The following is a 15,569-nucleotide window of genomic DNA, read 5'->3' on the forward strand; positions in this document are numbered from 1 at the left end:
GTGAATATTTCTACCAAAGCGTTTTTAATTAAATGTTATTTAATGGGACTCTAAATGAAGACACTATGAAAGGACAAACAAGACATTTAAAAAAAAAAAAATGACACCAAAGAACGAGAGTGACTTTTTCAAAAGGGAAGAAGGATTGAAAATAAAGAAACGGGTCTTACCTTGACGTCAGAGAAGAACATTTTGAGCATGTTGGAGGAAGGGTAGCGAGTGTAGAAGAACATCAGCTTGGCTTTCTTCAGATGGTTTGGAGACAAGCCCTCCTGAATCTGAATCACGACATGTTAAGGTGCCAAAATGTGCTGAAGTGACAGAATCTTAAGGAAAAAAAACCAAAAAAAAACCACATTATTTCCTGCATTGGTAATGACAATATTGATTTATGTCTGTTGAAGTTGAACAGAAATTTGCTCCTCACCTCAACAAGGAAAACTGAGTTTAGACAAGTTAGCACATAACCAGCTATACTCAAACTATTAGCTCCTGTCTTCAGTTTAAGCCATTTCTTTCATGGTTGTTCAACACACTTAATAATTCAGGCTATAAATACACAAAATATTTTGATCACTTACAGACTCTGTTTGGTCACATTTTGTGTTTTCTTTTTCTTTTTTTTAAGTCAACATGTCAGGAAAAGTAACTGCGTGTTTCTTCTGCTGTCAAAAAGGGGAAATGGGTTACAAATTTCAACTTCCATCAAGAAATAAATTGAGGTGAAAATAAAAGTTCTTTTTTGGAATAGCCTATCATTATTACATCACTCTTTCCTACAGTTCAATGCAATGCATTGTTTTTAAAATAACAAGAAAAAAGCTAGATACAGAATTTGGAAAACTTCTAAAGCCACCATGACAAATGCCTGTAATTTGTGTTTTCCTATTATTTTCTATGTATTTTATGTCAAAATCATTACAACAAAGTGGAAAATTTACCGAAAATCCTTTAAAGAAGCACGCTGCTTGCTAGTTGTTTTTAAAAAAATATTTTTTAGCAAGACTACCTTGTACTAGCAGTTGATAGCTAGTTGGAAAATTACAGAATCTATTTCATTTCAAATTTGACATACTGTTTACGTAGAAATGATCACACACATTTCAGTGCATTTTTAGTGTTTCTAGTTTTCTGGATGGACATATTCAAAACAATCTATCAAGCTACATTCATTTTGCATATATTCTTTATTTGTTGTACTTTTGATGACTTATGTAGATTAAAGTCATAAAATGCTCAAATGTCACTTATGATAGGCTTGAATGTTTTTCTAATGATTACACCAATCTGACCACACCAATCCTTTGGTCTTAGTTGTATTCTCTTTTTGCTTAAAATACAGTAGTCTACGTGGAAATTATAGAAATTTAATTGAAGCTGTAACAATTCGAGAATCTCGATTTTTTTTTCTTTTCTATTCTTTAAGGCAAATTTTAGAGCAGTGTTCCAGCTGGATGATTGTTCAACAAGCTTTTGACGTGTGCTATGTGCTATTAGCGGCGATGGAGCGAGACGGTGAGGGACAGACAAATGCAAAGCAAGAAAGACGGACAGAAAAAGCGTTAAAAATTACGCAGCTCAGTGCTGTGGCTGCAAAATGGGGTTGGTGTTTCCCAACTGCACGTCCTCAATCCCCATCCAGGAAACATCAAGCTAGTTTACGGCTAGCAGGCGACATTTTTATCCCACTTGAAAAATGCTAACTTTTATTTGCAGTTATTGCTACAGAATCTATCTGGCATGTACAAGAAAATACATTTTTAGCAAACAGTGTGTTTACTTAATGATCAAGAAGAACAATGACATAAAAACATGGTGGTGAGTGGTTGGTACAAATTGCCAAAGTAAAGAGATTTGTCAGTTTTGGATGAATGTGTGTTTCCTAAAAGAACACTTGAATCAAAGGTTTTTGAATCTTTGAATAAATTTGCGAATGCAGACGCCAGAATATATACGCTTCCACGTACTGGAGATATGACTTTTTTAACTTTACGTCCCACTTAGGGCTAAATGTAACATATAAACAAAGTGGGCCTGGTCTTGCGATGAATATAGTAGTTTACACCCAAAGCAAACACAAGCACCTGCTGGCTTCTGATCAAATCCCACAGATCCCTCCATCCCACAGACTCGGCGACCAAAATAATAATTGTGAGGGCCTTGGATTGAGGGGCGGCGAGCGCTTGTGTGTTCAGTGTTAGTGGGTGTGTGTGGGGTAAGCGCACGCGCGTGTGTGTGGTGGCAACAGCTGTGCCCCACCATGCTGCCATTTCCCCACCACATTAAAAGGCCTATAATCTATCAGAGAAGATGAGGCAATCAATGGAGCCCCCTGCAAGGTCAATTAGCACACAGAAACACACACACACACACACAAAGAAAACCTCAAGGGACATGTACAGCTGGAAAAGAGTGGCATCAACTATTTAGTGGAACCCCCCCCAAAAAACAGGGAAAGGAAAAATCTGACGACAGAATAAAATATGAAAACATAATCATTTGGTACTTTTTATCTTTAAGAGATTTGCCATTCCCAAAAAAAAAAAATATCCCAGCCAATGTTCCAAACCATAAATAAGCAACATCTGGAAAGTGCCGTGATGCAGCAGCCATGTTAAACCAGAAGTGAGTCTCAACGTGATCCATCATTCATTTAGCGTTGGATTCATCAGGCATGGAGCACGGGACAAAAAAAAAAAAAACCACCAATCTCATTGTTAACATTCATACCAACCTGCCACCATGTGCTCATTCGGTACATTTTGTCCAGGATTTTGATGTCTGTGTTCTTTTTCTTTTGGGACACAAACAATCAAAATGAGACTCAGAGTAAACAAGTGTGAGATAATGTAATGAATAAAGAGTAAATGAGGCATTGTTGTTTTTTGTGTGTGTAATAGTAGCTAAAGGGAGTTGGTGAATAAACAACGCACACGTTCTTTTTCCTTCCATTCCTCTTCCTCCCAATTTGCTCTTGTCTTCCTATTGGTTTGTGCTTAGCCTAATGCATATCTGTCAAAGAGCCTGTGAGTGTTGTGCAGAGCTCACCATACCAGCGGTAACTTGACCTTGTTACCAGGTGTGTGTGGGTGTGTGTGTGTGTGTGTGTGTGCCTGTGTGTGTAAATGGAAGAACTGGATTGAGAGGCAAAGAGGGAGGGTGGAGGGATAAATTCATAAATGAATGGAGGACATCTGCTCAGCTCAATACAAAGGATTAAAGATACACAGACCTGAGTGTGTTCACCGCAAGAGACAGCCTTTCAGGTGAAGGATGATCATTGCAAAATGCAGCAAAGAAACCGCAAAGACCAGTAATGACTTAACTTAATTAATTATATGGCTGATAATTTATGCAATTTAAAATGTTGAAGTTTTGGATGTTTCATGTGTGACTTTCTCAGGTACAAAAAAAAGGTGATTGAAATCAATTTTTATTGTGTTCACCTAGTATGGAAATTTAATGGACACATACACTGCTTTCATAGCCATCGCTTTGGAAACAATATTTATCTCAAAAATGATAGATAGATAGATAGATAGATAGATAGATAGATAGATAGATAGATAGATAGATAGATAGATAGATAGATAGATAGATAGATAGATAGATAGATAGATAGATAGATAGATAGATAGATAGATGTCAACACATTGTGTGGGTATGAATTTGTCTACTTACTTTTCTTTTTTTACAAATTTGTCTAACAAGACAAGAACAGGAAAATCTCATAATGTGCCGAATCAAGAAAAATGTCCTCAAATTTCCACACTAGCTAGTGAATTTTTAGCTAGGACTAGCATACCAGCTAGTGGTTGATTCAAAAGAGTTGTAGCTTACTTTTCATTTGACATCTTCCATAGCATTTGGTTTTATTTAGTGGTCTTGAATTTGAGAAAATGTTTAAAAAAAAGAACGCGGGGAAAAAACGGCACTATTAGCACGGTGCCGCTATCGTAGGGCATACAGGAATGATGAAATCATTTCAGGATTTCCATTTGTTTCAAATTGGAAAAACATTCCATATCTAGTTAATATCTATCTTTATCAACATAAAGCTATGTCTACTTGAAGCTACATGCACAAAACATAAAGTATTTGCAAATGTAGCTAATTTAAAAATCAGAGCTTTCCTAATTATTATAAATACATCATTTAAAATCTGTTCTATTCTTTATGTTGTAACTAAATTTGTTTTTTGATAAAGGACATGATGAGCAATTTTATCAGAAAGAAAATCGTTTTAAAGCCCAGTCAGTGTCTTTGAAGTAATAATCCATTTCAAAGATTTGTTTTTCTTTAACTATGAATAGGGGGGCATTCTGGTATGAAACGGCTCAAGAGGATCAAGAGCCGTGTCAAATATTTCTTGTTTTTCAATGAAAGCAACATCTAAATGATCTTTGAAGGCGACACTGTGATCGAATCCCCATCGCAGCTGCAAGGAGTACCCATTTGCCGAGTTCAAAGTCTTATTTTTCTCTTTACTTTGTTGTTCAAACGTGCGCGTCTGTTTGCCTGTTTGCTCTCCTGTGTGAGTCAAAGTGAGATGGCCGGGAGAAGCCCTCTCCATATGAAAGGTTAGGAACGAAAAGATAAACAGCTACCTGCAAACACCTGTCGACGTGCACGCGCCATGAAAGGCGAGGTGTGTGTTCCTACGTGCGTGCGGGTGCGCGCTAAGCACACACAACTGCCAGGCAACTAAAAATGAAGGGCCAACACATGAAAGTGAGTGGGTGGGTTCCAAAACGGTAGCAGGGAGGAGAAGGGAGCTAAAAGCGATAAAGAGGAAACTGTGCAGCTTTTAGATATTACACTTCTCCTTATTGTTGCCCACAACACTGATATGCAACAAATTTAGAAAGCTGCCGTCAATAAAGCCAAATGTTTGCCAGCTCCTCTGACATGCTCTTTGAAATATGATTAGCTTTGAGCGCCTGTGAACAAAGTCTTACCTCACACACATGCACTCAGACAAAGTGAAATATGATTTGCTTTGAGCGTTTATGTACAAAGTCTTTGTGATGAAAGAGAACCTAACAGCACCCAAGTGTCTCAGACAGTGCAAACAATGTGTGTGTGTGTGTGTGTGTGTGTGTGTCGGGGTGTTCAAGAGGGAGCTCACTAGCCTCTCCGTCCACCTTTAAGCAACACAACCTGCTGCCCAGACTTAAAAGGGCTTGAGAGAGCAGTGTGCGACCTGTTTAATCTTCCCCTTCTTGCAAGACCCGGTGCGCCCTTTTCATCTTCCCCACTCACTGAGGAAACAAGAGGCTCAGAGCAGGAATCAATTAATGCAGGTTAATTGATATTAAAGACTTTTTGTCACTTCGCCTCCTGCTGCCGCTCTATTATGAAAAAAAGTGACTCTTGTGGACAAGAGAGCTAAAATAATAATATCTAGGATTATAGCAACAATTTTGTGGATTATCTTCCAAATTAGTGTTGGCCGTGTCTTTTATGTCATGTTTCAAAAGTTCAAATGAAATGTTTTATTCACCGAAATTTAGTTTAAAATTTTCTCCCAATTGTGATTTACCGGGAAACTCTTAGTTTTAGCATACCTAGGAGAAGTTGGACCATTCTTCCCAGTATTTAGTTTCAAAGATTGTTACAATTTTTCTAGATTAATACAAACCAAATTCCTCGATTAAAATATCAGTTTTTAGACATTACCTTCAATATTCAGGTAACACATGGTAAGGATACAGTGCTGCCTGAGTAGGGAGATATGTCAGCCATGTCCTGCAGATCTCCACACTCTGACTTGATGAGGGACAGTGACAGGCCCTCTGGTCCATGGTGGCTTGGAGAGCTCTGCCTGTGGTGATGGTGCCCCAGGTGGGCCCCGCTGAGAGATGCCATTTTGGTTCTGAGGCTGACCGTTTCCCGGGTTATGTCCATAGAGTCGGGGGATACCCGACTGTGGTCTTTTGGTCCTGAGGGGTAGCCACCTCCAGCCCCATGTGACCCTAGGGGATTCCCAAAAGGGTAACCCATGAGGGGGAGAGGAAAGGGGTGGCGAAATGATGGAGGGCTAAAGCCGAGGGAAGCTGTGAGTGGAGATGGGTGGAGGGAGGGATGATGAGGAGGTGGAGGAGGAGGAAGAGAAGGATTGGGGGTCTCTACTGCACTCCCACTCTTGCGCACTACCAGCGGCAGAGCCTCTGTTTGATCGTTGGGTGTTGGCACACCACTAAGCCTGCTACTCAGACCACCAAACGAATCTAGAGGGCTAGGGACAATTACATCCCCAAAGCAATGCAGCCTCTGGTTGGAGGAATGATAGTTAGGGGTGGGACTGCCTTCACCATTCAAGCTGAGTGCCAAATTACCAACCCCAAAGCGAGACTCTGGGGTAAGCGGGGGCAGTGGCCCGAAAGGAGGTGGACAGGATGAGGATGAGTTGGAGGAAGAAGAAGGTGCAGCTGGCGTACTGCTGTGGCAGCCATGATGGTGACCGGCGTTCTGCTTGGGTGAAGAGAAGCCTTTGACGACGGTGTCAACCACCTGTGACACGGCACAGTTCAGCTCCTGCTTTAGAGTCTCGGCCAGCTGCCGGCCACCTCCTCCGCCGCCTCCTGCTACCACTCTCCTCTTCATCAACTTTTCACCATTTCTTTCCTCCTCTTCTCGGCTGTCAGCATCTTCCTCCATTTCTCCGTCTATCAAGGCTTGCTCTCGGAGGAGGGCTCGGGCTCTGTCCAGGAAAAGTCCCGGGTCCAACTCAGAAAGATCATCATGGTTATGCCGCCCTGTGTCTCTGTGCCTCTCCTCCAGGCCGTCAGAGCGGATACTGTCCTCTGAAAGGTTGCCATCCTCCTCTCTGTCCCCTCCTCGGTTGACCTCTCCATTCACTATGTTTTCTTCCTCTTCCTCTGTCTCAGAGTCATAGATTTGGTAGAACTTCTCTTGAAGTTGGCGCAATTGTTTCTGAACACAGAAAAAACAAAGAACACATAGGCTGATCTTTCTATTATCTCAAATTCTGCTATAAGAATAAAAATTCTACTAGAGAACAATTTGGTAGACAATTGTGGAGATCTATACTAAAAGATATAGTTACCTGCATGTCTTCAAGTTGTAGTTTGAGCTGCCTTCTCTCTTCCTGTCTCTGCTCCTGTCTGGAACAAACTAGCTGGGTGAAACTGTGTTGCTGCTGTGGGAGACGCTGTTTCCTCTTATTCTCTCTGTAAACCTCGCCCATGCCAACCACACCGCCTCGCGAACCAGGAGAGCTGAGGAGGGAAGGACAATCGCCGCGGCGGCTGCTGTTATGACTGCAGTCCTCTCCTCTGTGGTCGTTGCTGTTGCTGCTGCCGTTTTCATTCTCACGATTGCCCTCCTGGTTGTGGTCACTGCCATTGGGACGGACCGATGGGGAGTGACTCATTCCGCGGATGATGTTTTCCACGCGGGCTCTCTTGGCACGGAGATGCTCGTCCGACAGTCGTTCCAAGTCGAAGGAGGATAAAGATTGAGAAGAGGTGTGAGAAATGTGATTTGAGGGCGGCAAAGGTCGTCCAAAGTTAGAGGACGATGGAGGAGGTAGAGCAGGACCAGGGGAAAGACAGTCGGATGGACTGTCCCGCGAAGAGTTACTACAGGCATCTTCGGCCTGAATCTCCGAACCTCCACTGGACAGAGCTCCACTACCCTGCAATAAAAAACAGCAGCTTAATTCAGACTTCATAGTTAAGGACTTTTTTTTTTTATCTCACTAGGATCTGCAGATCAATTCGTACCTGAAAGCCTGAGTCACTCCCTCCATTCTTCCCCAGGTTGTTCTTTAATAAGTGGGAGATGATTGTAGCCCCAGGAAAAGGCATCATGACGTCTTCATAAGAGTTGGCCCTTTTCAGCAGCTTTCTGAGGACGTTCGTCTTCTCTCCGTCACCGTGGCCGTGTCTCACCAGGGAGAGATCTCCGTCCTGATCAGGGCCGTGCGACTGGTTCATGGCTTCCAGCAGGGTCTCCCGGGCACGGGGAAATATCGCGCTACTCACAGTCCTTTTCACCCCGATGTCGACACGTCTGCGTTTGGTTTGTCTGGTTAAGAGGGTGGTGCTGTCATGATCAGGCATCACGCAGGGCAGCTAAACAGGCATGTCCACGGGGCCTCACAGTCAAACGGACAGTGAGAGGGTTAGCCTGGTCATTAAGAAACAGAATCAAGACAAATTGGAATTTGTAGTTAGCATCAAAGAGATGAAAGAGCAGAAAAAACTCACAAGAACAAAAGTGAGTCACTTTTATCAGTGAAGAAAGAACTTGTTGCTCTTATTGAAAATAACCCAATAGAACCAGCGATAGAAACTCTTTAAAATATCTCAAACTCCTGTTTGGAGAAACAAAAACAATTTCCCATTCCTGCTGCCTCCTGTAAAGGGGTAACCTTGATTTCTGCATTTTGGAAGAAGCTGGGAGGAGTCGACAGGTTCCTACTGTCAGAGGCATTTCTCCCCACTCTGCAGACGAAATGAAATGTTTTCATCCCACTTGTGTTCTGATTTACTTGAAGATTCCTTTCTTTGAGACTCACTGGTTTTGTATTCTGTTTGTTAAAGAGGAGTCAGGATTGGGGCCAGGTTTTTTGTCCCACAGGAGAACATGTCCAAATATTGATCAGCTTGGCTTTAAGGCTTTGTTCCAGTCATGAAAATAAAAACAGACGCTTTTTCTTACTGCTCCTCTGCAAAGTAACTCATTTCCAAATGCAAGTGAAAGAATCACATTATATCAGGTCCAACAGGTCCGTCTTTATCAGTTAAGTAAAACTTTAATTATGATAGAATTTACTCTGGAGGTAAAGAGGCGAATCCCGCGTTCTGTTTGTCTCCCAATAGATGGACGTTGGACCTTTTTTTAAAGTAAAGGAGAAAGGTCAAAGTGACGTGAGCCAGCAGAATTTCACAACGCAGCCCGTTAATCCTTTTCCACTATGAAATTAGAAAAAAATCATTAGCTGATGGTGAATTTGACTTTGAATTTCTGCAAGCGACAACATGAAGAGGGAGGAGAGAGAGGAAAAAGACGACGATCCAAACAACAAGACAAAAAGTAACATTTACGACAATCAGCTTTCTTGTAAATGAGCCGAGATATTAAATTAAATACCAAATATTATTCCATATATATTTAACTGATTTGAGACTGAAATTTCGTGTTGAGATGTGAAGTTAAAGTACAAGAGGAGGGATAAAAGACTGGAACTATTTGGATATGTTCATAACTTGAGTCATGCTATGTATTTTTTTAATTGCCTTTTTGGGCAGTTAGGGCTACCGTATGTTGTTCGACTCTGACACATACTGGCCAGGATGGCAGAAACTTCCACCACTTCTTAAAGCCAAAGTAATACATGTTTAACTGATTCAGTTCTCCAATTGCAGCATTTATAAACCGCAGTCATCTTTTTATCTGACATTTGAAACCTTCACTGTTTCATCTGTCAATATTCAGCTTCATCAAATGACAAAGTGTTTCTTTCCCCCTGTTTTTTTTTTCTTCCTTTTTCTCAAAACAGGGAGAAAAGTTTGAGACTGTTATGGAAGCAGGTTATTACCATCTCACACACCCACACACACACACACACACACACACACACAAGCAGCGTTGTCACAGTTTGCATCTTTTTTGCAAAGGATTTCACGGTCAGTCATTGTAGGAAAATGACTCGCAAAATAAAGCATGCACTTCTGCAGGACTGGGATGCTTCAAAGATTTTCCTATAAAGTATTATTTTTGAACAAAACGAATGCATTCGTACACATATCGCATTATTTGAACCGAGATTCATTTAAAAGTGACATTTTGCACTTGATTGGAAAGTGTAGATCACACACACACAAAAAAACAGCAGGCATCTCCTTCAAACTTGAAACATTGGACACATTTTCTCCTCCACACAGATGAAAGTTTGAAGCTTTAAAGGCGAGGCTGACTGAAAAGGAGATGTGAGAGGGGAGCGCAAGTGAGGTTTTGGTGTCAAAACCAAAACTTGAGTTTTACTCTGATTGTAAAGAGCAGGGAAAAAAACAAATGAGAAGTGAGACTGGAAGAACGCAAGAAATGACTATTTTAACATGTAAGGAGAAAAAGCAGGAGCAGAATTAAGCTGCATCTGAAGGTTTTATCAACACTTTGTTTTACATTTAAATCTGACAATAGAATAAAATGAAATCCGCAACTCTACTTTTTATAACTCCAGGCATTTTTATTTTTTTTACCTAAAATGAAATGAGAGCCTGAAATCTAAAGTACAGGTCAACGTGCGCTCCGAACCCGGAGTTTTACGCACGGCAGACCTGGAGACCCGGAGACGTTTCTCGTGGTCCAAACAACAATTAGCTCACCATAATGACACACTACGCACATTTCCATCTAGAAACACATTTCTTTCCATTTTGTCTTCATCTAGAAGCCAGCTGAGAGGGAAACGTGATACACCTTCCGCTCTGTTGGTGATCCAAACTAAAAGACTAAACAGACGGAAAAGGTAAAATGTGTATATAAGAAAACAGCGGATCAGAGCCAGCCTGTGAACTTTGATCTGTTTTTTTCTTTTTTTGTGTGCTCACGTTTGAAAACGGAGCAAACTAAAACATCTGAGGCGTAAAGTTGAGCTGCGGTGGATGAAGCAGACCGGTCGAAAGCTTTTTCTACTTACTTCTTCTCCTCTGCTCCTCCCCGAGTCCCTCCGTCGAGCAAAAGGAGCGAACAGAAGAGACAGATCCACACTCGCCCTTCAGATCAATGCCGTAATTTACTTCGGCCAAGTGGAGACGTACGCGTGTGCGCGCGGAGTGCGCGTGTGAACGCGCGAGACGCAGAAGGGGGGGTAGGAGGGGAGAGAGAGATAAAAAGAGAGAGAGAGAGAGTAAAGGAGACGCTCGGAGATGGAGAGAGCGTGTGTTCCTGCGCGCCGCTCTCCTCCCGGGATGGGAAGTGTTTAGTTATCGAGCGCACCCCTGCGCCGGCTCCGCGTCTCTTTATCTGAGCGGACTGGAAGACTCTCCGCGTAAAGGAACAAGAAGGAAGGGGAGGAAGGGGGGTGGAAAAAAAAAGGAGAAGGATACGCGAAGACGCTGCGTCACCGGCCCCGGAGTGAGGTAACGGCTCCGTCTGACCAATAAGGACGAGGAACCGGCGGGGGGGGGAGACGCTGGATTTTATTTATAAGAAGGCGCGCAGTCAGAGTGGAGAGAGGATGAGGGGTAAACTGGGACGTTCTCGTTTCATTCAGTTATTAGCTATTTAAACTGATGGTAAATTATAGAGATAAATCGGCTTTAATGATTTTTATTGATGATTTTATTTTATAACACCAGAAATAATAACAGTAATAAGAATAAATCTGCTCTTTTCAGCTTTTTTCCATTCTCTATTTTTAAAATATCAACTCGCACTTTCTACATTTGTTTCAATGTACTGAACTATTTATTTCTTTTTATTTTGATATTTTATTTTACGAACTCTGGGAGTTCAAATGAACGGAGATAAATGAGAAAAAGCTTCTTTTTTTTTTCTTTTCAAAAGGGAATAACTTTGGGGGGGGGGGGGGGGGGGGGGGGGGATACAAAAGTCAATTTATGAATATGATTATTATTTTTTTTTTTTAAATCATCGCCAGGAATTTCCTGAATTTTTACTAACAAAAAAACAAACAAACAAACAAAAAATCACCTATTTTAATTTTTATTTTAATAAAAAATAAACCCTCCGGAATAAAGCGCGTTCGGTCCTCCGCGTGCCATCACTGTCGGAGCTCGCGGATCCGTCGGGGACGGTTTTGGACGTGAAAAGGCGCGCGACGTTCCAGCAAAAAAAAAAAAAAAAAAACGTAAACATAAAGAGAAAGACAGCGCGAGCCCATCTCTGTGGTTTCATGTCACTTCTTTTTTTTTTTTTTTTTTTTTACTCTCAACCGACTTCATTCAAAAATGGAACAAAACTAAAGAATTTCTATAAAGTTTTTAAAGTATCAATTAGTTGTTATTTTCCCCACAACAACTAAAACAAATCGCGTTCCCCCCATTCTGCGCTTCAAACTTCTGCTTCAACCACAAAAAGAATGAAAGATTTAAATGAAAATGTAAAATACTTTTTTTTTTATTTATCATTATTTTACATTTTTATTCATTCATTTATTTTTTTTGCGGCTTTAAACGCGGGAGCGGCTCCATGCGTGACCTGAGCGCCGTGCGCCGTTCAGAACATTTGCGGCGCCGTTTGGAGCCTTTAAACAAACATAAAGACGGACCTCGTGCTCCAGTCGAGGCCGCGATTGTTTTATCTTAAATACTCTGCAATCATAACTCGTATATAATAAGTGAGGCGTCATGGATGCTGCAGCTTCAAACACGCGCGGATGTTTAGACTTGCAACCGAGGGAGCAGATCATAGATATTCATCCTTTTGGGGCGGAAATGGTTTCATGTAAGGCCGAAAGGGAAGGCATTATTTTAGGAAACAGTCAGTTTCGTGAAAATGAAAGCAAAATATGCGTCTTTTTTTTTTTTTTTTTATTCAAAGAAAGGAAAGAAATCAGAGCTACAGTTCGATTTCAGGGTTTTATTTAGAGAACAGCGAAGGAGAAATAAATCCCAGCCTTCTGTCAAACTTTAAATCTTTAAGAAATCTGCTGCTGAAAATATATTTAATTAGCCGATACTTTAATGAGCAGTTCTGGAAAATGTTGTGTGAGGCAGTCAGTAGCAAACACACACACACACACACACACACACACACACAGAAATAAGGAAAGAGAGAGAGACAGAGAGATAGAGAGAGTGTGTGCTTCAATTTCTAAACTGTCCAAACTGTCCACACACACCGACCTTCCAGTCTCAGCTGGCAAACACTCACACAGGAGCACCTCAGTATATTATTATTATTATTATTATTATCATAATTCAGTTCAAACTGTATTTTTTTTCCCCCCCAAAGCTGTTAATTCTGATGCTTTTGCTTACAGTGAATTTGAATTTTTAAAAACAGAAATTTCAGGGAAGCGAGAAAAGGAGGCAGAAAAGGTCATCGCTAAGGATGCTGGGTGTTTAGAGTGTTTGTTTCCAAGCAGATTAGTGGAAAGTTTGGTGGAAGGAAAAAAACGCCGGGAGAAAAAGTTGCACTTTCGTAAGAGGATTGTGAATTAGAAGGTCTGCTTGGTGTCTCTCATCTTCCTCTTGACATTACGGATAAGCTAAATAGGTTGGTTGCTGTGTTGATGCAGCAGTTTCTGGAACAATCCAGAAAATAATTTAGGTCATATCCTAATGTGTGGGAAAGTTCATTCAGCCTAATACTGCAGTTCGTTTCTCAAACTGCTTCCTTCCACTAAACTTTCCATTAAAATGCAGAGCTTTACAAAAGATTTTTTTGTGGATCACCCACAGTTGATAGGTGTTAGCGTGATTGTGTTAGTCATAACATTCCATTTCTGGATTAAAATTCCTTTCGAATGATTTATTTTATTCTTTTGAAACTCCACATTGGGTTACAATTAATCCTAAACCGTTGAAATAGATCCTTCTGTGAGAATTGAATGTATGTATTATGATTTTTTATTTTTTATTCCAAAATTCTAACTCACTTATTTTCAGGTTTTAACAACAACAACAAAAAAGAGTTAGCTGCTGCTGCTAACGGCAGATTTGAAGCAAATGGGCGCGAACGAGGCGGACCTGGAACACGAAAAGCGGGAACACGGACAGACAGAACCGTCTCGGCTCGCGGCTCGTGTGACATCGTTGTGTGTGTGTGTGTGTGTGTGTGTGTGGGGGGAAAAAAAAAAAACAAAAAAAAAAAAAAAAACGGGAAGCGGCGTCTATCTTGTAAGTCTTGAGTAGTTTCATTCCAGTTCCACTTTTTCTGTTTCAGCCGCACACTCAAGAGGGACACGCACGTGTTGTATCACATCTACTTCCTGTTTTGTCTGTTTTTTTGTTCACATCCAGAGTTACTATAACTTTTTTTTTGTTCTTGTTGTTACGCCCAGATGAAACTTTTTGCTGCTAAAACATGAAAGCTTTTCTTCCACATAATGCCGCATTGTTATGAAAAGTTGCAGCTGCTAAAAGGATGGATGGAGGGAGGGACTCCTTACAAAATGTCTGGATGATCATCCTGAAAAAAAAAAAACAAAAAAAAAAAACACAAACAGGGAATAATGAAACCAGAAGGGCTGAGAGAGGGAATAATGGCGGTCCCGCTCGGCAGGTAAAGACACGCGGTCGCAGGTTTCTCTTTCTGTCTTTCTCTCCGTCTCTGTCCCCCCCTTCTACCTCTTTTCCCTGCACTCCGTCTCCATCAAGATGCCATTATTCAGGACATTAGCGAGGAAGAGCTAAAAGCTCTCTCTGTTGAGGAGGGTCCCAGGGTCCTCTCTGAGAGCTCTGACGCAAGCGCACACTCGCGCACGCACGCACTACAAAAGTAGAGCGGGGTGCAGGTGAAGAGGTAAGAGGTGGTAAAAAGGTCTTATTGCAGGCATTACCAGGTATCTGCGCTCCACTGTGACCAGAAACACGGACATTAGCAGACACAAAGAGAAATGAATATGGGTTTATTTATACTGGTGAACTTTCAGACACATCATCTACTCCTTTTCTTCTTTGCCTTCTTTTGTCCCAAAAAGTCTCACAATGTGCTGAAAAATAGAGAAAACTCCAGTAAATTATCATGGGGAGAAAAAAAAAAAAACTGCAAGTCACCTAAATAAGGTTTAAAAGCCTAAAAATCGTTTGGTTTAATGCAGGTAAACTGCAAGTTTCTCACCAGGATTGGTCAAAAGTGACTGAATTTAACGGGAAGGCTACAAAAAAAACATAAACTTTTTAAAAACTTTTGAAAGAATTTACAGATTTATAGTGGTGCGTATTAGCAAAAAAGGTTTCGCTTCTTTATGCACCGGTCCTGGTTTGCAGCATCCTACCTAAATCACTGTGACATGCACCAGCAAGAACCGGAATATAATAAATATTTTACAGTTTTAAACATTCATTGTGATGTTACACAGTGCTGTGTTACTATGTAGCTTGACTGCTAGCTTTTCTACAGTCCCATGGAAACTTTTCACACTTTTTCATCGTACATCCACAAACATAAATGTGTTTTATGGAACGAAACAACGGAGTGCATTCTTGCGAAATAGAGCAAAAATGATAGGTCTGAAATAAGTGTGTGGAGAGGTATAATGTTGGTTTAATACGCAAAGCAATTTGCCAAGGTTTAAAAAAAATTCAGTGTGTTATAGGGCTGCACAATATTAGATATTAATATTGGTAAATATTGTGCTGACGATATCAGTTGTGATATATGCCTGCTTGCTTTCTTTCTTTCTTTCTTTCTAACCTACGTCCATCAGTCTGACCTTTAACCTTTCGAATGATGTCAATCGTCTCGGATGTGAAGACCTGCTGCCAGGAAACTCCCACCAGCTAAATATTACATCAAAATGTAAAAAGCAACTTCATAACACCTTGTCCAGCATCAGTGTCTGCCTCAGAAGTAAGACTTCTGGAAGAAACAGCCCACTAAAGAAATTCTGCCTCGAACAGTTCAGC

At 41.0% G+C, this 15,569-nt stretch overlaps 1 protein-coding gene across 1 annotated transcript in view; it reads right to left on the reverse strand.

The window, feature by feature from the left end:
* The window catches only part of LOC114141041 (prospero homeobox protein 1-like), a 33,558-nt gene extending 22,534 nt beyond the window's left edge, over positions 1 to 11,024 (reverse strand). Inside the window, exons 1-5 of the mRNA XM_028011443.1 lie at positions 10,673 to 11,024; positions 7,749 to 8,154; positions 7,070 to 7,660; positions 5,713 to 6,936; positions 171 to 278 (exon numbers count right to left, since the gene is read on the reverse strand). Coding sequence (XP_027867244.1) covers positions 171 to 278; positions 5,713 to 6,936; positions 7,070 to 7,660; positions 7,749 to 8,087 — 2,262 coding nt within the window. The 5' untranslated portion in view covers positions 8,088 to 8,154; positions 10,673 to 11,024. The remainder of the gene's footprint in view (positions 1 to 170; positions 279 to 5,712; positions 6,937 to 7,069; positions 7,661 to 7,748; positions 8,155 to 10,672) is intronic.
* Positions 11,025 to 15,569: the final 4,545 nt, after the last annotated feature.

The sequence above is a fragment of the Xiphophorus couchianus genome, chromosome 24, assembly GCF_001444195.1.
Source record: "Xiphophorus couchianus chromosome 24, X_couchianus-1.0, whole genome shotgun sequence".
In the NCBI taxonomy this organism is placed as follows: Eukaryota; Metazoa; Chordata; class Actinopteri; order Cyprinodontiformes; family Poeciliidae; genus Xiphophorus; species Xiphophorus couchianus.